The sequence below is a fragment of the Mesoplodon mirus genome (assembly GCF_964341445.2).
Source record: "Mesoplodon mirus genome assembly, chromosome: 4".
In the NCBI taxonomy this organism is placed as follows: Eukaryota; Metazoa; Chordata; class Mammalia; order Artiodactyla; family Ziphiidae; genus Mesoplodon; species Mesoplodon mirus.
This window is the reverse complement of record NC_138979.1, coordinates 7099387-7122644: the sequence shown is the minus strand read 5'-3', so window position 1 is coordinate 7122644 and position 23258 is coordinate 7099387. Positions and strand designations below refer to the sequence as shown.

The following is a 23258-nucleotide window of genomic DNA, read 5'->3' as shown; positions in this document are numbered from 1 at the left end:
CAGAACGATCAGTTTCTGTAAAGCACTGGACAATTAAGTGAAATTCAATCAAAGCGTCCCTGGGAAATGCACTAACGTACTCACCTAGCGGGATTTAACCCAGAACAGCCTTTGGTTTTCAAGTTTATGTTGTGACCCGTGTAAAGTGTTGGGGAAAAGAAGAGAGGGAGACAGGAAAATGATTCAGGGCTTGAGACTCGGCCACCATCCATTCACCAAAAGGAGGACCGGGGACCACGTCAGCACCGAGCTCTGTTGGCCGGGAACGGAGGTAAGGGCGGTCTTTCACTGGTAAGGAACGATTACCTATTTTCTGGCTGGTGGCTTTTAGTTTCTGTGACCTTTGAGCAGTGTGTGTCCTGCTGGCCTAGGGTGAGAATGACCGAGCAGACTTAGAGGGCTTCCAGGATATGTTTCAAAGTCAAGTATGAAGCCTCACCACTCTTCGCAGAGGGGAAGGCAAAGAGAGGGCAAACTCAGAGAAAGGGAGATCGTGAGAAAAGGCTGAATGGACTCAGCCGGTGGAGCCCAGAGGCTCCCTGCCCCCAAATGCTCCCTGTACTGGTGGGCGGGGGCATGGTGTGCTCCTCTGGGAATCAGGCCCAGGGCCACCCCCGCCCCTCCCAGCTGTGGCACGTGCCCGGGGCGGGGGTGGGGGGGACAGTGCATCTCCACACAGCTGGGCAGGCTGCTCTACCAAATACACGTTCCAGGGGCAAGTGGGGCGAGGCTGAGAACAGGGGGACAGAAAACCTCTAACTCTGATCAGACACTTTAAAAAATTCAATTAAAAGAACTTCTGGGAATTAAATATACTTCGTTGGCCAACGGAGAGCTCAGGCAACTGGTACCAAGAGAGAGGCTCAGGGAGACAAGCTCGTGAAAGTGGCGCAGGCTGAGGTCCTCAAATGACACTTTCAGTGCCCTTGAACTTGTAGACGACAGATCTGCCTTTCTGCACCTGGGGTTGGGTTCTCCCACTTATAAAGATACAAACACATAGAAAGATGCAAACGCAGACTCCCCGGCTGGAAAGAAACAAGCCTTGAGTTACCTGTTCCGTTTCCATCTAAACCCCGCAAATAAGGAAAGCCGTCCACCTCCGAGGGGGAGCCGGCGGCCGTGAGAAAGGCTGTCAGGTCACTGTAGCTGGTGTTCTCGGGCAGCCGCAGAGCTCTCCTCTGGAAATGCACGCGAGGCTGCGGCCGGGCACCTGCGGAAATGAACCCTGGAGTTACCTCTCGGAGGGGCTGTTTCTGTTTCCAGAAAATGCAAACCCCGGAAAAGCTGCCCTAAGGTTTCAGCGTGGCTGCCCCGTCTCCACTCCTCTCTCCATCCCCTCACATCGCCCGTTCACGCGGCCACAAAGATGTGACAGCATGTTATTATGGGGAGAGAAATAATAGCCCATTGTCACGTTTGCTTTGACACAGGATGTTATTTAGCTTTTTCACAAAAAGCTCTATTCGTGAGCAGTCTTTTCACTGCCCAGCCTTCGCCTATGGGTAGGGGTAGCGTTCTGGGAAAAAGTCCACGTAAGTGAAATGAGTAGATGACAATTAATCTCTTGATACAAACAAGGCAGGAGAGACCCTTTGACACCGTTACAGACACGTCCTTAGTGTTCCTGGTAAAATCTGGTCTAAGCGCACAGACCAAGCTGAAGCAGAACAGGGCAACAGATGAGCAGCTGGACAAGAACTGCAAGTAAGAACCCACAGTAGTGAGTCCTTTCCCTTCGGCGGAAGCTGCCTTTTGGCATTCCATCTGACTCGCGACGGATCATGTTACAGATTCTGTGATGAGCCTCTTGAAAGGATGTGAGAACTGCTCTTTTCAGCAAACTCAACTCTGTGCAGGATGGGTTGAGCCAGTGACCCTGTTACACAGTTACCTGTGACACCATCCGCAGTTTGACTTTGCTCCAGATCTTATTTTGACTGTAAAACCTGAACTCGTTTTTATCTATTGCTGTAGCGAGGGTCACAAGACGCAGATGTGCTATATCAGTTTGCACACACCCAGCAAAAACATCGTGAAGACAAAAATGAATAGAGATGGGAGTTGGAGCATTCCCTGATGGAAGTACGCATCTCTCTGGGTTAAAATAAAGTGGTTCCTTGGACTTCCCTGGTGGTGCAGTGGTTAAGAATCTGCCTGCCAATGCAGGGGACACAGGTTCGAGCCCTGCTCCAGGAAGATCCCACATGTCATGGAGCAACTAAGCCCGTGCGCCACAACTACTGAGCCTGAGCTCTAGAGCCTGTGAGCCACAACTGCTGAGCCCGTGTGCCACAACTACTGAAGCCCGTGTGCCTAGAGCCCACGCTCCGCAACAAGAGAAGCCACCGCAGTGAGAAGCCTGGGCACTGCAACGAAGAGTAGCCCCTGCTCTCCGCACCTAGAGAAAGCCCGCACGCAGCAACAAAGACCCAACACAGCCAAAAACAAATTAATTAATTAAAAAAATAAATAAAGTGGTTCCTCAAACGTGGTGGTCTGCCCTGATGTTCTGGTCATCATATATCCCACCCCAGGCTTGAGGGATACCATGTTTCCCTGTGGTCGGCTGGGGGCTTCCTCTTCCCCACCCACGGATGTCCTGACACAACAGCCCTGCCCAGAGTTCATGGTCTTTATGTCTACAGCAAGGTCCCTCTTCACCCTGGATCAGAACCTTTTAAAGGGGACTTCCCTAGTGGCATAGCGGTTAAGACTCCGCGCTCCCAATGCAGGGGGCCCGGGTTCGATCCCTGGCCAGGGAACTAGATCCCACATGCATGCCACAATTAGGAGTCTGCATGTCGCAACTGGGGAGCCCGTGTGCCACAACTAAGGAGCCTGCTTGCTGCAACTAAGACCCAGTGCAACCGAAAATATTAATAAATAAATAACTTTTTTTTTAAAAAAAGAAACTTTTAAGGGAGGAATAAGCCTATCAAGAAGTGTTCCAGGGGAATTCTCTGAAGGTCCAGTGGTTTGGACTCTGCGCTTTCACTGCCGAGGGCCCGGGTTCAATCCTGGGTCAGGGCACTAAGATCCTGTAAACTGCAAAAAAAAAAAAAAAAAAGCAGTGTTCTAGAATAACGGAGTTCTGGAGCTCCAAGAATCAACTAATCCAAGGCTCTTCTGACAGGGGAGCCCACAAAATGGACTCACCACCAACACAGACTTACGGGGTGGGCTGCCTTGACCATGTATGACCAAGCTGGTCATGACGGCACCTGAAAATCACTGGCTGCATTTCTCAGATGACTGGTTCTCCATCAACACTGGCCCAGCTTTAGATCCCATGGGAGCCAGGTGCCCAGACTCACAACAGTCCTACCCGAAGCTAAGTGCACATGGACATCGGTCCTGTTCTAGACCATCAATGCCCTTTGTTGGTCCCTAAAACAAAGCTATGGTGATGCACTGGCATCCACACAGCTGAATCTTTTCACTTCCAGCTCTTGTGAGTCTGCTCTCCTTGTCCTCTGATTTCACATGACAGCAATGTCCTCCTGCTGTCACCTCCTCGGTCTGCGCAGGGCTCGGATGCCTCATGCTCCCAGCGGGTGGGGCGTTCTCCATGCCGGCCCGGGGCATCGTGCCTCACCCGACCCCTTTTCCCCCAGCCCGCTTCCCGCACGTGCTGTCTGCCTCTTTCCTTCTTCTCCGAGCTGCCCTCAGAGACGGAAGGTCCAAGCGAACCCTTTCTCGTCCACCTCCTCACCCCCAACTACGGGACAACATTCTCTGCTCCTGTTATCATTTTCTTTCAATGCTAGTGAATGTCCTGCGATTTGTTTCCTCTTCTCACCATTCTTCAGCCGAAACAATGCTGCTGCTGCCTGGGTTTCACGCACTGGGAATCGGGGAACTCGCTACTAGGAAGGCCAGAAGGGTGTGTCTGCAGCGTGACGGCGCAAAGAGGGGCTTGTCCTCACAAGGGTCAAGGCAGAAGGCAGGGGCCAGGCGGGTTACCCCAGAACACCGTGGGTCCTGTGTGCCCCTCCAGGCCCCGTGAGATGGGCAGGCTGAAGTCACCGTGAAGGCCCCTTTGGCTGAAAGGAACAGAACCCACACATCCTGGACCAAGGAAAAGGGGACGTTGCTGAAAGATGAAGGGGAGTCTAGCTGAGCGCCAGGACACTAGCCCAGCCAGGCCTTGCGGGGACTGGCCTGGGACCCGGACACAACCAAGGCTGTTCCCAGCTCTCGGGCCAGTGGGCGTCTCATTCCCATTCTTTTTTTTTTTCTGATTTTAACTTTTAATAAATTGAAGTTTAAAGAAGTCCTCCTTAAATTCAATTTAAAATAGTATCCCTTTCAGATTGAGGGAGATTTTAAAGAGGTGGCTACTTTTGGCATTGGTTCCTCATTTTTTTTTTTTTTTTTTTTTGCGGTACGCGGGCCTCTCACTGTTGTGGCCTCTCCCGTTGCGGAGCACAGGCTCCGGACGCGCAGGCTCAGTGGCCATGGCTCACGGGCCCAGCCGCTCTGCGGCATGTGGGATCTTCCCGGACCGGGGCACAAACCCGTGTCCCCTGCATCGGCAGGCGGACTCTCAACCACTGCACCACCAGGGAAGTCCTCTCATTTTTTTTTTTAATGTTTTTTACTCTATTGATAGATGTTAGGTTTTAGTTCTTCTCATTTATTTATTTGTTTATTGGCTGCATCGGGCCTTAGTTGCGGCACGTGGGATCTTTCGTTGCAGCGCGCAGCCTTCTCTCTAGTTGTGGCGCTCTGAAGCCTGTGCAGGCTCAGTGGTTGCGGCGCGTGAGCTCTCTAGTTGAGGCATGCAGCCTCAGTAGTTGAGGCATGCAGCCTCAGCAGTTGTGGCGCCCAGGCTTAGTTGCCCCGTGGCATGAGGGATCTTAGTTCCCCGACCAGGGATCAAACTGGCGTCCCCTGTGTTGCAAGATGGATTCTTTTTTTTTTTTTTTTTTTTTTTTGGCGGTACGCGGGCTTCTCACTGTTGTGGCCTCTCCCGTTGCGGCGCACAGGCTCCGGACGCGCAGGCTCAGCGGCCATGGCTCACGGGCGCAGCCGCTCCGCGGCATGTGGGATCTTCCCAGACTGGGGCACGAACCCGTAGTCCCCTGCATCGGCAGGCGGACTCTCAACCACTTGCGCCACCAGGGAAGCCCGCAAGATGGATTCTTAACCACTGGACCACCAGGGAGGTCCCAGTTCCTCATTGTTTTTAGTTGAAGTATAATTGATTTACAATATTGTGTTAGTTTCAGGTGAACAGCAAAGTCGTTCATTCAGTTATACATATATTTTTTCAGATTATTTTCCATTATAGATTACAAGATATTGAATATTATTCCCTGTGTTATACAGTAGGTCCTTGCTGCTTATCTATTTTATATATAGTAGTGTTTATCTGTTAATCCCCTAAATTATCCCTTACCCCCTCCCCTGCTCTTTCCCCTTTGGTAACCATGAGTTTTCTATGTCTGTGAGTCTATTTCTGTTTTGTAAATAGATTCATTTGTATTATTTTTTTAGATTCCACATATAAGTGATATCACATATCATCGCAGTTCGGTGTCTTTCTGTCTGTCTCTGTGTTTGTGTCTATTTCTCTCTGCCCCTGTGCGTGCTTCTCTCTCTGCCTTTTTGTCTCTGTGTGCATGTCTCTGCCTCTGTCTCTCCCTGGCACACCATGCGTTTCCGTGGGAGACGCACCTCTCCCCACTCCTCTTCCCCTCCTGCCCCCCTTCCCTTTTCTGTACAGAAGAACTCGCTCCCTGACCAGACATCGTGTCTGTCCCCGACTTCTGGAGGAGTGGGGGGCACAGAGGGGCGATGCTGAGGCAGGTTTACTCGAAGAGGGTGTGGCCGGTCCAGCTGCTTTGACACACGCTGTGACCGGCACACCCTGATGCCCCTGGGGGATCGAACACAGGAGCACAGGCTCTGCCTGATGAAATGCCCCAAGAAACGTCTGAGGAGTGTAAGGGTCAAAGTACTCTGAGCCTCAGCGTAAATACGATCTAAAGTGGGTACGTGGCAGGTTGGGGGGTGGTTATGCTCTTAAGCCTAAGTTTATGGATTAAAGCTGCTGAGTTCCCACACATTTCAGGAGGGGGACCTGACTGGGTGGGGAGGGGAGGATGGAGGGGGATGGGCCTGTCCCTCTTCTGTAGATGCCTCTCCTCCACACTCCCCACAGCAGCTGTGTCATCCTCCATCCTCCTTGGGGCTCCACCATTATCCCCCAAATGCTCAGACCCAACTCTACTGAAAACACCAGGGCGGGCTTCTCATTGCGGTGGCTTCTCTTGGGGAGCACGGGCTCTAGGCACGTGGGCTCAGTAGTTGTGGCTCACAGGCTCTACAGCGCAGGCTCAGTAGTTGTGGCACACGGGCTTAGTTGCTCCATGGCATGTGGGATCTTCCCGGACCAGGGCTCGAACCCGTGTCCCCTGCACCACCAGGGAAGCCCCCTCCGGCTGCATTTCAAAATCTTTTTTCCCTCTTCTCTGCTGCCTCTTCTGCCCCTGCCCTCCCCTCCCCCAAGATCAACCCGAGTTTCGTAACTTTTGCTTGTTTTATTGCAAGACGTGACTCGATCCACTATTCTTGCCTTCGTCAAAAACCTCTCTCCAGAAGCTTTTCCTCCCCAACCAACACATAAAAAACCACAGCAAGACACCACTTTCGCTGTTACCCCCGTAAGCCTCCTCTCTTTCCCCCCAACGCCCAGGGACGTGGCTTTCACCCCCCCTCCACACACACACACGCCGCCCTTGGAAATGTCACCTGACGACTGTATAATCTGCAAACCCGTGACCCTGGCTCGCCTTCCTGCCTCCAGCTACTCACAATGATGAGCGCTGTTCCCCGCCCCCGCGCGGGGTCACGGTGCTGCCCTCCGCTCTCCCCAGAGGAGCCGGCTTTTTCCTCTCCGAGTGCTTGTTTCTCCTCCTACTTCGGATGCGACAGCTCCCGAAGGCTCACCACAGTCGCCTCTGCTGTTCCTGACTGTCTCCTGACTTGCCTGGCTCTCCTGCCTGCTGGAGCCTCACCAGCTACCTTCCGGCCCTGCCGGGGGCTCCACGCGTGCGTTCCCGGCGCCTCCTCTGCACCGCGACTCGATTGTGACGTCATCACTGCCTTCTCTCGTACTTAACGAAGACCCGCTCCCCCGACACCTGTGTTTGACTCCAGGTTGCCACCACCGCTTTTCGTCGCTCAAGTGCCAGGACGGCCCAATCTTCCCTTATCAACGTTTCTAGCATCTTCTTTTCCCTCCGTCCTGCCTCCACCGTACACTACGCTGTGACGTGACCCCCTCAACTATCACAAAAGTCTCCTAACTTGCCCTGTGCTTCAGCCTCACCCCTTTCCCGCCTCATCTACTGATGGTTCTCCAGTTCCACTCTCATCACCGCCTTTCCCCACCCAGAAACCTTCAAAGGATCCACCGCTTCCCAAATGAACAACAGAGGCAACAATCACAGACCAACACAGACCCGAACTGCGGCTCCACTTCTCTCGTGGGAGGTGTAGTTCAGCACTTGAGAATTTACAAAGATCTTACATACACATTATTTCACTTAATAATCTACAACAGGATAAAGAAGGTGTGGTACATGTACACAATGGAATATTACTCAGCCATAAAAAAGGACAAAATAATGCAGCCATTTGCAGTGACAGGGGTGGACCTAGAGATTGTCATACTGAGTGAAGTAAGTCAGACAGAGGAAGACAAATATCCTATGATACCGCTTATGTGTGGAATCTAAAGGGTACAAAGGAACTTGTTTACAAAACAGAAACAGAGTCACAGATGTAGAAAACAAACTTATGGCTACTAGGGGATAAGGGGGGAGGGATAAATTGGGAGATTGGGATTGACGTATACACACTACTGTATATAAAATAGGTAACTAATAAGGACCTACTGTATAGTACAGGGAACTCTACTCAATACTCTGTAAGGGCCTATATGGGAAAATAATCTAAAAAAGAGTGGAGATATATATATATATATATATATATATATATATATATATATATGTATATATATATGACTGATTCACTTTACTGTACACCTGAAACTAACACATTGTAAATCAACTATACTCCAATAAAAATTAAAAAAAAAAAAACTACAACAATCCCGTGAAGAAGGAGCTCTCTCCTCTCTTTACAGGGTAGGAAACTGAGGCCCCGAGAGGCCCACAGTCATTCTGTTTGCACGAGGCAGAAATGAATTCTTTGAATTCCGACCTCTGCATCCCTTCCTAGCACACCTGCCCACATCAGAACAGATGCTCTGCTGTCGCTGCCCATGGCCCTCATCCTCTGGCCCACGCAGCTCTGCTTCTGCGCACGAGCTCATGTTCTTCCCCGCATCTGGAGCTTCTCTGCGTTGTCTCTATTTGCAGATCCTACCTGTCATCCAAGGTGAACCTCCAATGCCACCTCTCCTGTGTGGCCTTTCTGGATCCCACCCCAAGCTCTAAACTCTACTTGTATCTCTCTTACAGAACCCATCTTCCTGTGCCTGGTATTATATTTATTTGTGTATTTGAGCATCTCCCTAACCAGAGGCGCCATGAGAAGAGAACATGGGCAGGAGCATCACTGGATATATCTCTCTGTTTCTATCTTTCCTCTGCCACCTGTGAGCTGAGTGACTTTGGGGTTTGAGTTCTTTATCTTTAAAGTGGGTGTGGCCCACGCCTGTCTCATGATGTGGCTGCTAGGATGTTAGCTCAGAACACACATGCAGGGGGCTTCCCTGGTGGTGCAGTGGTTGAGAGTCCGCCTGCCGACGCAGGGGACACGGGTTCGTGCCCCGGTCCGGGAAGATCCCACATGCCGTGGAGCGGCTGGGCCCGTGAGCCATGGCCGCTGAGCCTGCGCGTCCGGAGCTTGTGCTCCGCAACGGGAGAGGCCACAACACTGAGAGGCCCGCGTAACGCAAAAAAAAATAAAATAAAATAAAAAATAAAGATAAAAGAAAAATGAACATACATGCATTGATACGATGTCTCACACTGCCTCCTGGTACATACCAGGTGCAGGATCAGCAATGATTTCCCATCGCCTCTCCCCGTTTAGATGGCAGCTCCTTAAGAGCAGGTGTTCTGTGAAACCCATGGCACCACGTTCTGGGAATGCTTATAAGATTAAATGTAAAGATGAGTTATTCCGGGCAACTCACTGGGTCCTAGTTATGGTCTGTCTCAATTCTGACTAGGTCACCATCCCTCATTCTCAGCACTATTAACATTTTGGGCCACAAAGGCACTTCTTTGCTGGGGGACAGGGGCTGTCCTGTGCATTGTGGCATCTACCCACTAGATGCCAGGAGTGGCTCCCGAGCTGTGACATTGCCAGATGCCCCTGGGGGAAAACTGCCCCTGACTGAGAGGATTCCACAAGATACTCTGAGCGTCCTCAGAATGACCCAGACGACACGGACAGTCTCCTCTGCCCCGGGGCACAGGATACATGATGGGGAAGAGGATGAAAGTCCTGACATCCTGGAACTCCAGGGTAGAGAAGGTAGTCATGGCAATGGCTGAATCACCATAGTGTTTTGATGCCAAAATAGAGGGTTATGCCCAAAAAGTACAGGAGACGCTTCAGCAGAGAACCATCAACCACCCAGGAGAGAAATTCCAGGGGTGACAGACACCTGGACCGTGGCTAGAGGCCAAGGCCTCCCCGTGAGCCCTGTGCAGGCTGCATGGGCTCCAGACAGAGGGGGAGTCTCGTGAAGGGCCTGGTGCACCCCGGTCAGGGGTCTGAACTTGAGGCGACCTGCAGGGGAGAGAGTCTCCGGGGGTTCTTGGGACGGGAATGAAGGAATCGTGTTCGTTTTTACCCAATTCTGATAGCAGAGTTGGGGGTGGCTGTGGGTAGAGAAATCCTAGAGTCAGAGCATCGGCCAGCCTCTTGTGAGATGTTCGGTGAGAAATGATGTAGTTCCAAATAAAGACAGTGGCCTCGGGGAAGAAAACAGAGGAGGTGGCTGGAGCTGAAAGCCACTTTTGGAACGTGGGTGAGGTGGGGAAGGGAGAACCAGGGAGGAGACGGGGAAGCAGTAAACAGGAGCCCAGGAGGGAGGGGAAGTGCAGGAGGAAGGACCCCAGCTCGGGGACGCAGGGAGGACGAGGCCCTGGAAGAGGCCACCAGAGCTGGCAGCTCAGTGTCCGTGAACTCAGCATGAGAAATCCCTAAAGAAAATTCTCGAGGGCAGACGGCTCCGAAGTTTGAGTGGGAAAGGAAATGGGGAATAGGGATGAAGATGGGTTTCCTTGGAAGGGCAGGCTTCATAATTCTGGGAGCTGAGAAAGAACCAGAGGAGAAAGATGGAAGATTCAGGACCAACAGAGGGAGGTGGGAGGGGAGGAGATTAGACGAGGGATGGACCGTGATGTGAAGAGGCTCCTGGTGAGAGAGGAGCCACGGGGAGACATGTCACAATGTCCCCTTAGAAGGGGATGCAGAAAAGCAGGCCACAGAAGGCAGCCTTCCCCGATGGCCTCTGTGTTCCCTGGAACCATCATAAAGGTCTTGGCTAAGAGGAGGGCACGCAGGTCGGGAGTGTGTGCAGAGCGTGGGAGAGTCTGACAGCACTGCCTGGGGAACAGAAAGGGGACTGTCCTGGGGACCGTAAAGAGAGCAGCAAAGAGGCCCAGCAGGATGGACACTGCTGGTTTGGGTGGTGCCAGCTGGCCTGATGACAGTGCAGCCACAAGCAGCCCGGGGCATCTTTATGGTACTTTCTTATTTACCGTCATCACATTCTGAGTCGACAACATGCTGTTTCTCCCAAGACAGCGTGAAGGTCTGAGAGAGCCGCCAGTAGAGCAACAACTCCTATCTTATGGTTTATCATTGTGAGGTTACATTTTGGAGTCACCATCAAACACCTCCTTGAAAGCTTTCAGTTCCTCAGCAAAGTACAAAAAACTCTCAAAGATAATGATCCTTATAAAACAATTGACAGGGCTTCCCTGGTGGCGCAGTGGTTGAGAGTCCGCCTGCCAATGCAGGGGACACGGGTTCGTGCCCCGGTCCGGGAGGATCCCACGTGCCGCGGAGCAGCTGGGCCCGTGAGCCATGGCCGCTGAGCCTGCGCGTCCGGAGCCTGTGCTCCGCAACGGGAGAGGCCACAGCAGTGAGAGGCCCGCGTACCACAAAAAAAAAACAAAAACAAAAACAATTGACAAGTGTTCTCTCTTTCCACTCTCCTATGATCTCACTGCAAAGTTTAAAAGCCATTTGCACTATCATATGATCCAGCAATTCTACTCCTGGGTATATATCCAAAGAAAATGGAATGAAAACACTAATTCAAAAAGACACATGCACCCCAATGTTCATAGCAACATTATTTACAGTAGCCAAGATATGGAAGCAACCTAAGTGTCCATCAACAGAGGAATGGATAAAGAAGATGTGGTACCTGTACACAGTGGAATACTACTCAGCCATAAAACAGAACAAAATAATGCCATCTGCAGCAACATGGATGGACTGAGAGGGTATTAAACTTAATGAAGTGAGACAGACAAATACTGTATGTTTTCACTTATATGTGGAATCTAAAAAATAAAACAAATGAATGACTATAACAAAACAGAAACAGACTCATAGATACAGAGAACAAACTAATGGTTTCCATTGGGGAGAGGGGCAAGACAGGGGGAGGGGATTAAGAGGTATAAACTGCTAGGTATAAAAGAAATAAGGTACAGGATATAAGATACCGCATACGGAATATGACCAATATTTTATAATAACTTTAAGTGCAGTATCATATATAAAAATATCACTACGTTGTGCATGCGAAACTAATAGAACATTGTAAATCAACTATACTTCAATAAAAAAAAGGTTAAAAAAATGTAAAAGCAATTTGCAAGCATTCTGTGATGACGAGCATACTTTTAGACCCAGCCTCTGTGGGGAAAGATCCCTATACGCAGTTAATCAATGACTGTGTCGGTCCTTCCCCTTCGCCACACTGTTGTCATAAGACTGCTCCAGGCTTTCTATATAAAATAGTGTCAACAGGGCTTCCCTCGTGGCGCAGTGGTTGAGAGTCCGCCTGCCAATGCAGGGGACACGGGTTCGTGCCCTGGTCTGGGAAGATCCCACATGCCGCGGAGCGGCTGGGCCCGTGAGCCGTGGCCGCTGAGCCTGCGCGTCCGGAGCCTGTGCTCCGCGACGGGAGAGGCCACAACAGTGAGAGTCCCGCGTACCGCAAAAAAAAAATAGTGTCAACAATGATAACGCAATCACTTTCCTCACTTTTCAAATGAAATCGAATGCTAAGGCCAGTTCCATTGGAAACATGCATTTACTCTGTGTGTGTGTGTGTGTGTCTGAAGGCACTGCACATAATCCCACCTCGTCTGATGGGAATAGTTTTAGGGTGTGTATGGTCAGAATTTAAATAGATACCATACCTAGAGAGAGGAAAACAAGTGAGTAGTCTTTTTATTCTTCAAGGAAAACTCTCATTAACCATGAGCTTATTCTATTTTATTTGGTTGTAAACATTTCAAAACAAAAACTTCACCTGAAGCATTAAACATCTTCCCATAGAGAACACCCCCGCCTTTCCTGTCTCCACCTCTCTCACCCAGTGACCTTCGTGCTTTCAAATCTTTTGCTTCAGTGTCACGTAAAACCAAACCACGGGGCATCACCCAAAACTATGCACATAACACGGGTGAGGCTTTGTAAAACTGTCATCACACTATCTCCCCATTTCCTTGGGGGGATCATCTGACACACGGTAACATCCAAGCAACACACAAAAACTCAAACGTCTCACAGTACTTACATTTCTGATCGGCAAGAGTTTATTTTTTTCTCCTCTGACTCCATTAAAAAAATAATAAATGCACCTACACTTGACCAGTTTGAGATTAAAATTTTGATATATTATTTAGAAATTCAGTTCTGTATTCACTTTATGGAACAGAACTACAAAGACCAAAAATTGTCTACACGTGGCTCTCCTTCCAACTGGTAAGAAAACGTGAAACAAATTCACCCAGTGTTATTCCTGCCGTGCCTCAACTCTACTGAGACAAGGAAAAGTACAACTAGCAATAATTAAACTCACAAAGAAGCGTAAGTTAAAAAATTAAAATGTAGACGATTTAAAAAAGCTGGAATGTAAATGAGATTTTGGCAAGGGAGAAATAAATGGTTCTCAGTTTCCGGTTACATACAGGAGGGAAGTGATACACTAGACTGAATAAATTAACCATAACAAAAACTACCATAACGAAAACTGCCATGAATGTCTTACATCCTTGGGTTTATAACACGACCATACTTCCTGCTCCTTAGAGAGAGACAGTTATTCAAACACTCTGTATGTTTGTGTGCATGTGTGTACATGTGAACTGTCCTCTTAGCAGTCACAACAAAGAAAATAATTAACCCAAGCTTGAGTGATCTATACAGTAAGTGCAAAGAAAGGTGGGATTTGGACAGTTTTAAATATTTACTCAACCCTTCAGTGAATTGCTCATTGTGTACCGATCCTAAGGCGGGCATGGGGCCAGGCCCTGGGGATGCTAAGGTGAACATGACCTGCTCCTTGTTCTTCGGGTTTTTCAGTTTTAGTCCAGGAGGTAAGATATTGCTACCAAATATGGCAGAAGGGGCGGGCATCGTGGTAAGATACAGAACCCCCAGCTGGAGGGCTGTTTTAATCCATCCTCCTGGTTACTGACAAGGACAGGAGGGGGCATAAGGGAGACAGGACGTGTGGAATCCAAGGCTGGAGCCGGGGTGGGGGGGCGTGGAAGGCACGGGAACGCCTGGGTCTGGGCTCAGGGCAGCTCTGGGACCATGTGGCAGGAGTTTGTGGATTTCACCTGAATGCTGTGCCATTAACATGACTCCACAGATCCCGGTCTGCTTCTCTCTGGCCTGCTACCAACTAGCTCCCTTTTCTGACTCATACGTTCTGTTCCCTTCGAACCTGGGCTTGCAGATGACCTGGTGGGATTACAGACAAACTGCATCTCATGACCACACAGTCAGCTGAGAGTCTCATCTCTTCTGGGTTCTTAGTTCCTGGTAAAAGGAAGAGAGAGAAGAACTGATGGCTCCAGCTATTTTCCTCCAGCTGGGCCCCAGCCCCTGGCCACACTATGGACTGGTGAACCCTCTGAGTCGGGGGGTCCCATGATATAAGTCCCTTGGCAGCTGAAGGTGAAAGGCAAGACACCAGCATGAATCTCGTCTCCAGGGAAGACACAGAAAAGACCTCCTGGAGGGTGTGGCCTTGAAGCGGGTCTTGATGTCCAAGGAGAATTTGAAGAAAGATTGGTAAGATGGGATGGGACATCTCAGATGGAAGATAGAAAAAGAAATTCAGTTAGGCTAGAACACAAGACATGGAGGAGAAGAGCCCTTAGGAGGGAGGCTGAGGCCAGGTCAGGAGGCCGGGGCGTGCTGTGTAAGGAGGCGGGATTTCACTCTGTGGGCAAAGGGTTCTGCTCCAGGAAGATCACTCGGGCAGCTCAGGGCAAGGTGTGCTGGGAGGAGACACAAGAGATGGGACAACTGGTTGATCTTCTCAAGTCCAGCGCCAACGTTAGCTCAGCGAGCGGACACCAGCACACTAGCTGGAGGCCACTGCAGTGGCTTGGGTGGAGACTGAGACCAGGGCTGAATCAGGGCATGGGCCATGCAGTACAAATGTGCAACACGTGGGCAGCAGAAAGAAGGCAAGTGTGGGACTTCCCCGGTGGCACAGTGGCTAAGACTCCGCATTCCCAATGCAGGGGGCCTGGGTTCGATCCCTGGTCAGGGAACTAGATCCCACACATGTGCCGCAACTAGGAGTTCGCATGCTGCAACTAAGGAGCCTGCCTGCCGCAACTACGGAGCCCACGTGCCCCAACTAAGGAGCCCTGGAGCTGCAACTAAGGAGGAGCCTGCCTGCTGCAATTAAGGAGCCCACATGCTGCAACTAAGGAGCTGGCAAGCCACAACTAAGGAGCCCACCTGCCGCAACTAAGACCCAGTGCACCCAAACAAACAAATCAATCAATCAATCAATCTTTAAAAAAAAAAAAAAGAAGGCAAGTGTGGGCAGACCGAGGGATAACCACTGTGGGATTACTCGGGTTAAAGGGCCAGGCTGGCTGTAACTCTGTGTGACTCATGGGAGATGAAGGTCATCAGGACCACTGCATGTTCAGAAGGTGACTGCTTACGGAGGGCAAACGACATGGGCACCGAGGTCCTTCGTGAACCCCCTCGGAGCCACTGGAGGGGACAATTCAGCATCAGGGCTGGCAGATGGCAGGGAGCAGCAGAGCAGGGGGCGACGGGGAGGTCTGACACCACGATGGGGTAAAGTGTGGCCATAACAATGGACCCTGTGGGCTGCAGTTTGAGTCCTTGTCACAAACACCTTGCTAAGGTTAGTGCCGCTCCTGGGAAGGGGGACCGGGAAGGGATGACCCATGAGGGTGCCGTGCACGTCAAAGGTGGCCGTGAAGGAGAAGAGCTCGACAAAGGGAACTGTGGGGCTGAAAGGGAAGTCAAAGGGGGGAGGGGTGCAGGGAAGATGCTCTGTGGGAAACTCTGTGTGTAGATACAATCTCCGCCCCTTCTCATCAGTGGCGACCTTCCAGGGAACAGTGGCAGCCACCAGAGGCTCAGGGCCAGGGGCTGTCCAGCCCTGAGTGTAAGGAATTGGGATTTTATTCCAAGTACAATGGGAAGACCACTGAAGAATGGAAGCAAGGCGACCTGATCGCTGTAACTTTGTGAAGACTAGATTACAGGTTGGCAAGAGTGGGCACAGGGCAACCAGTGAGAAACCCACTGCAGTTCTCTGGGGGCAATGGTGGTGTCTTGGATTCACAAGGCAGCAACATCTATGGAGAAGAGGGTCTGCAGGAGAACCAGATGTGGGGCGAAGAATCAAGGGTGAGTCCTAGAGTCTTGGCTGGGTGCGTAGGTGTGTGTACACCGTTCACTGAGATGGAAGGTAAAAAACATCAAGAGTTCCGTGCGTCTCTGCTGAGTTTGAGATGCCTACCAGACGCCCAAGTCAAGATGTCAAATAAGGGCCTCCCTCTAGGGGGAGATTGGGAGGAATCAGTGCCCAGGGCGCATGAAAGCCATGGGTCTATGAGCTCCTCTAGGGAGAGCACTGGGAAGAAGAAACAGAGGCCCAGGACAGTCATGGGAGCGTCCAGAGAGGAAGTAACCGAGAGCTGGAAAGAAAGGCAAGGCATGATGTGGAAGCGAAAGGAAGAAAGTCTCAAGACAGAGTGACCAGCTGTCGGGGTTGAATGTTGTGTGGACCTCCCGGGAGAGGAAGAGAGAAGTGACCTTGGGTCTGGCCGCACGGGGGCCATAAGACACTCTGACGAAGCGCTCAGGCAGGAACCCGGACCGGAGTGTGCTGAAGAGGAGACAAAGCAGAGATGAGGGAGCAAAGTCCTTCCCAAAGGACAGCAGAGAAACAGGGCAGTGGCTGGAGCACAGGACGCTCAGGGGAGCATTTAAGGGGGATGCACGAGTGAACACTCGCCCACTACAGAGTGGGAGAAGACGGCAGTGTGGGAGTGACAGGGCACGAAATAGCCACCTCGGAGAGTCAGAAAACAAGTAACTAGGAAGTGGCCTCGGTCCTGCAGGGCTGATGCCCACCTTGAGGTCTGTGTAACCAGTGGAGGCAGCTGTGAGGTTTCCTCCAGCCACTTGTTCCGGTGTGGCCATGAGCGGCTGAGGTCGCCCAGGGTCAGAAGTTACTCATTCAGGCAAAGACAGGAGCATTATTCACAAAAGCCAAGACATGGAAACAACTGAAGTTTCCACTGATGTATGAATAGATACAGGAAATGTGTGTACACACACACACACACACACACACACACACACACACGTATATATACGCGATGGAATGTTACAGTAAGTCCCCTACCTACAAACCTTCAAGTTGCGAACTTTTCAAAGATGCGAACGTGTGTTCATCAACGTCAGGCGTGCGTGAAGTTGCAGCTGGCCCTCCGTCTCCTATTGCTGCGATCCTTCAGCTCTACCATCTCCCACCTCCTCTCCCTCCTCCAGTCAGTTACTCTTCTTGCCTGTTCACTCGATGCCAGCCCCTGGACGACAGCTGTTGTACTGTACTACTGGGCTTTTCAAGGGACTGTACGGTAAAATGTTAAATGTTTTCTTTATTTTTTGTTTTTTTTAATGTATTATTTGTGTGAAAAGTATTCTAAACCTATTACAGTACAGTACTATATAGCCAGTTGTGTTAGTCGGGTACCTAGGCTAGCTCTGTTGGACTTACGAACAATTGGACTAAAGAATGTGCTCTCAGAATGGAACTCGTTCGTATGTAGGGGATTTACTGTATTCAGCCATAAAAAAGAAGGAAATCCTGCCACTTGGGACAACATGGATGGAGCTGGAGGCTATCATGCTTACTGAAATAAATCAGAGAGAAAAAGACAAATCCTGTATGATCTCACCTATAAGTGGAATCTTAAAAACAAACAACCTATGAGTGGAATCTTAAAAACAAACAAACTCACAGAAACAGAACAGACTGGTGGTCACCAGAGGCAGAAGGTGATGAGAGCAGATAAAGGTGGTCGAAGGGCACAAACTTCCAGTTATAAAATGAATAAGTCCTGGGGATGTAACGTACAGCATGGTGACTACAGTTAACAATTCTGTAGTGTATATTTGACAGCTGCTACGGGAGTAGATCTTAAAAGTTCTCATCACAAGAAAAAACTCTGTGTGGTGAAGGATGTTAAGTAGACTTACAGTTGCGATCACTGTGTCATGTATACACATCTCAAGTCGTTAAAGGTATATGTCAATTATATCTCAGTAAGACGGGAGGAGAAAAATTATCTTTCACTTTCTTCCACTGTCTTTCAGTTGTGAAACGACAATAGCAAAGCGAACTAAAATTAGCTGAAATTGGAGGTACCAAGGCCAGTAGGCCCCAGTGTGGTTCTAACATGAAAGGATGCTGAGGACTCGGGCCTAGCTCTGCTCTTAGGAGGAGAAAAAAAAGATGCTAACTTAGGGCTTTCACTACTGTGACACTACTGTGTCTCTGTTCCTGTTTTCCCTCCCAACTTGAGTCGCATATGCTCCCAGACACTGCTACTTATTTCTCTCTACATACGTCTTCTAAGAGCAGCACGTGAACCTCCTTGTAGGTTCCCACAGCTACGCGATAAAAAAAGGAATAAATCAGGTCACCTCGTTTGCAAATGGCACCTGGATGTGGTCAGGTAGAGAATGACTGGTGTAAAATGGTATTAAAAGAAAGGAATACAGTAAACAAAAACTGAATCTGAGGAAACCTTAAAAGCCAGGAAAAGGCCCATGATTTAGATGAAAGAAGCCCATCACCTCAGTACAAAAAAAGGTTTGACACAGGCCTTATTCCCAGTTCTAACCCCAGCCGCAACCAAAGGGCGAGTTCCACAAACCTTCTGTACCAGCTTTTCTGAAAGAGAAGTTAGAGGGATGAAGCCACATCTACACCAGTGCACGTGAGATGCATTAAAAAAATGAGGGACAAGGGAGAGAAAAAGGCCACACTCGAACACCTAGGAACCTTTTCTTTTTTCTTTTTTTTTTGGTAAGGGAAGAGGTTTTTTTAATTGTAAAAAACACATAACATTAAATTTACCATCTTAACCAGTTTTAAGTGTACAGTGCACTAGTGTGAAGTGTATTTACATTGTTGTGCAGCAGATCTCTAGAACCATTTTGTCTTGCAAAACTGAAACTCTAGGGAATTCCCTGGGAGTCCAGTGGTTAGGACTCCGCGCTTCCACTGCAGGGGGCAACTAAGGGGGATTCCCTGTTCTGGGAACTAAGACCCCACAAGCCATGCGGTGTGGCCAAAAAAAAAAAAAAAAACCAAAAAAACCTGAAACTCTATACTCTCAAATGCTTATGAACCTTTTCAGAGAGACCCCGCCCAATGGTCAGTGAGGCGCAGACAGGGTCCGGACTCTGACCCCAGGATGAATATTCCCGCCTTCGGAGGAGAGAGAGATGTGGTGTGAACAGAGGGTGGAGCCCCTCTTACCTCTCCTGCACTTAAAGGCTGGGCCGAGAAGAAAAAAGGCCACAGCCAAGAGACATTTCACCAAAATGCCAATGTGTCGTGCAATCGTAGGGACCACAGGCATTGTTACTTCCAGCTGTGGACACATTCACGGCCATCACTACCTGACAAAAAAGTCACCCCTCACAACATTTTCAGAGTTGGCCCCAGAGTTACCTTCACTTCTCTTTTTAAATATCAAACATACCTTGGGGGCCTCCCTGGTGGCGCAGTGGTTGAGAGTCCGCCTGCCGATGCAGGGGATACGGGTTCGTGCCCCGGTCCGGGAGGATCCCATATGCCGCGGAGCGGCTGGGCCCGTGAGCCATGGCCGCTGGGCCTGCGCGTCCGGAGCCTGTGCTCCGCAACGGGAGAGGCCACAACAGTGAGAGGCCCGCATACCGCAAAAAGAAAAAAAAAAAAAAAAAAACATACCTTGGAATCCTGAGACTATTTGGACAACATCTTCATACACCATCAGAGTAGCAGATCGTTCTGGAAGCAGGCCCAGGCTCAGTGAAGAAAACACTGCAGAAACAAGGATGGATATGAGGGAATTCAAACATTTAAATCAAAATGCCCACTCCAGATTTTTTTTTTTTTTTTTTTTTTTTTGCAGTACGCGGGCCTCTCACTGTTGTGGCCTCTCCCGTTGCGGAGCACAGGCTCCGGACGTGCAGGCTCAGCGGCCATGGCTCACGGGCCCAGCCGCTCCACGGCATGTGGGATCTTCCCGGACCGGGGCACAAACCTGCGTCCCCTGCATCGGCAGGCGGACTCTCAACCACTGCGCCACCAGGGAAGCCCCCCACTCCAGTTTTTTAAGTACTCTGCATTCCTTGGATTCTCTGATTTCAACTCAATCAACAATATTGATTTTTCGTAGTGTGGCATAATAATAAATACATATTTGGTCTCTGCCTCTGGTTCCTGGCTCTTAAATCCCTTGTAATTTCCTGAGTGATCAGAGTATCTTTTGCTCTGATGAGGAGACTCCGGGTGGGCTCCTGGAGGCGGGCTGCTCACCAAAAAGATCAAGCCATGATGAGAATCTTGGAACGTTCAGTCCCACTGCCGTCCTCCAGAGAGGACAGAGTGGGTGGAGAGCTAATGACTGACCACGCCTGCCATGACTGATGAAGCTGCCATGAAAGTCCCAAAGGTACGGGCTTTGGGGGACTTCAAGCTGGTGAACAAATATGTGTGCTGGGAGGATGGTACACCCCAACTCCACGGGGACAGAAGCTCCTTCTGGACCCTTCTGGATCTCACCCTATTGTACCTCTTCATGTGGCTGCGTATCTGCATCCTCTATAATATCCTTTGTAATAAACCCGTGAATGTAACTGTTTTCCTGAGTTCTGTGAGCCATGATAGTGAATGAACCCAGGGAGGGGATCACGAGAACCTCTGATTTATAGCTGGTTGGTCAGAAGTACAGGTGACAACCCGGGGCTTGTGTCTGAAGTGGCAGTTGGTCCTGTGGGACTGAACCCTTAACCTGTGGCATTTGAGCTAACTCTGGATAGTTACTGTCAGGACTGAATTGAATTGCAGGTCGCCCAGTCAGTGTCCAGAGAGTTGGAGAACTGGTTAGCTTGAGAAAAACCCCACCCATCGGGTGTCAGAAGTACTGTAAACAGGGAGAAAGGAAACAGTTTTTCCCTTAAGTATTATTAGCAAAAGGCTTTCAAAACGCCAAAAGAGTCCTGCAATCTCTCGTAGAACAACTGCTTGCCCTACAATAGTCAACTATGTATTTTTTATTCGTTAGAAGCTGTTAGTAAAGTATCTGAACCTCCTCCCATTAGGAATCTATTAAAAGTTACAATGTACCCATTACATGGATGTAAAACATTGGGTATTAACATTAAGAAAGACTTTAAAAATATGTGCTTAGATTACTGTGTGCCTCATGATAAAAACAAACTTTCTTCCCTACTCTGGGAACTAATAAGATGACAAAACTTGTGCTATTTTTTAAAATTCTTGTTTAAGTACCTGGACTTCCAACTAAAAAATTCACAAAGCCTACATGTTTCCGGGGAGATCATGAATTTTAAGAAACAAACAAATCAACATATTATGGAATAACAACAATCACTAACATTACTGAACCCTCACTAACATGTCAGACATTATTCTAGGTGCTTTCATTTTGGTAATTTATTTAACTCTCAAAACAGCTTTATGAAATGGTATTTTTAACATGCCCATTTGACAGGTAAGGAAACAGATTTATAGATAAGGAATTAACTTGTCCAAGACCCCGCAGCTGGTAAATACTGGAGCCAGGATTTGAACTCTGGAGTCTGACCTCGACTGCTATGCTTCATGGACTCAAATTCAAAGGCTTCTTGGACTCCATCCAGCCTAAGTCTCTAAGTTTAAAGAGGAGGAAAGTGAGGCCTAGAGAGGTAAAGTAACTTTCAAGGATAATATTAGGAACCAGAAATATCAAATGCTAAGAAAATCAATTACTTAGCACAACTGGCTCTGGATAATGCCAGAGGTGACCAGTGAGCGGCTGGCCTTGGACATGACCCTTCTCCTTACACATTTATTCCATTTATGTAGCTGCCAATATGTACAAGAAGGCCCAGAGCTAGACGTGCGGAACAGATCAATGTTGGGGGCAGTCTGTGTCCTCAAGGGTTCTACATTAGAAGGAGACTTGGACGCACAACCAATAGCTGTAGGACAAGCAGAACGTGGCAAGTGCCATGACAAAGATAAGGATGTACCTTGGTGCTGTGAAAACAATCCAGCAGTTCCTTCAAATATTAAACACAGAGTCACCATGTGACCCGGCAATTCCACTCCCAGGTATATAACCAGGAGAACTGAGAATATATGTTCATGCAAAAACCTGTACACGAATGTTCAGAGCAGCATCAGTCATACTAGCCAGAAAGTGGAAACGAGCCAACAGCCATCATCTGATGGGCAGATAAACGAAACGTGGTCTATCCATACAACGGAATATTGTTCACCCATAAAAAGGAATAAAGTACTGATTCATGCTACAACATGGACAGACCCGGAAAACACCATGCTGAGTGAAAGATGCCAGACACAAAAGGCCAACACACTGGAGGATTCCATTCATCTGCAATATGTGGAACAGGCAAATCCATAGCAACAGAGGGATCAGTTGTTGCTGGGGGTTGGGGGAATGGGAAACAGCGAGTCAATCCTAACAGGCATGAGGGTTTTTTTGGAGGTGAAGAAAATATTCTGGAAGTAGACAGTGGTGATGGTTGCACAACCTTGTGAATTATACACTTTAAAATGGTGAATCGTATGGTGATATGCATTATATCTCAAAAATAAATAAATAAATAAAGCAAGACGAAAAAAAAAAGAATTCACCTCGGGGGTTTAAAGTTGGAAGAAAAATCTATACCAAGTTGGGGGAGGGAGGATCAGGTCCTGTGTGTGAGCCAGGACTGAAGGGAGAAAGCCCGACTTGGGTAAATCCTGCAGAAGCACATCCCAGGGAAACTTCAGCTTCTTTAACAGAGATCCCTGCACCCAAGGGCACAGGGCACCTAATGGCCAGGAAAGAAGAACCAGATTGCTGGTGCCTGTAGGGAGCAGCCCACCTCCAGACTTTGGCTTTGCCCTCCCCGCCTCTCTAGGTACAGACCTGGACCACACCACTCCCTTCAAGAGCTCACACAGAGCCTGAAGGCATTTCCTTGGCCCTGAAAACCTCTGTGCTGTGTGGCTTGGGGGACTCTGAGCTGGAATCACCTGTGATTGGTCTCTCGAGATGCATGTGACCATTACAGAATTTTTTTTTTTTGGCGATACGCGGGCCTCTCACAGTTGTGGCCTCTCCCGTTGTGGAGCACAGGCTCCGGACGCGCAGGCTCAGCGGCCATGGCTCACGGTCCCAGCCGCTCCGCGGCATGTGGGATCTTCCCGGACCGGGGCACGAAACCGCGTCCCCTGCATCGGCAGGCGGACTCTCAACCACTGCGCCACCAGGGAAGCCCTACAGGATGTTTTGAACCGTTTCTTGCCTATAGCATTTGGTGCTTCCAAACATCAGACATCTGTTCCAGCAAACTCTTCCGCAAACCCTATTTCATATACGAGAGAAGATGATTTCTTGTAATGACTATGATGAGATGTGGGTGGTAGAGACACCTGC

General features: G+C 49.4%; 1 protein-coding gene across 1 annotated transcript in view; it reads right to left on the bottom strand.

The window, feature by feature from the left end:
* FAM171A1 (family with sequence similarity 171 member A1) overlaps window positions 1-23258 on the bottom strand; it is a 129027-nt gene that overhangs the window by 33549 nt on the left and 72220 nt on the right. The window contains exons 3-4 of the mRNA XM_082618463.1: window positions 19535-19627; window positions 1055-1213 (exon numbers count right to left, since the gene is read on the bottom strand). Coding sequence (XP_082474589.1) covers window positions 1055-1213; window positions 19535-19627 — 252 coding nt within the window. The remainder of the gene's footprint in view (window positions 1-1054; window positions 1214-19534; window positions 19628-23258) is intronic.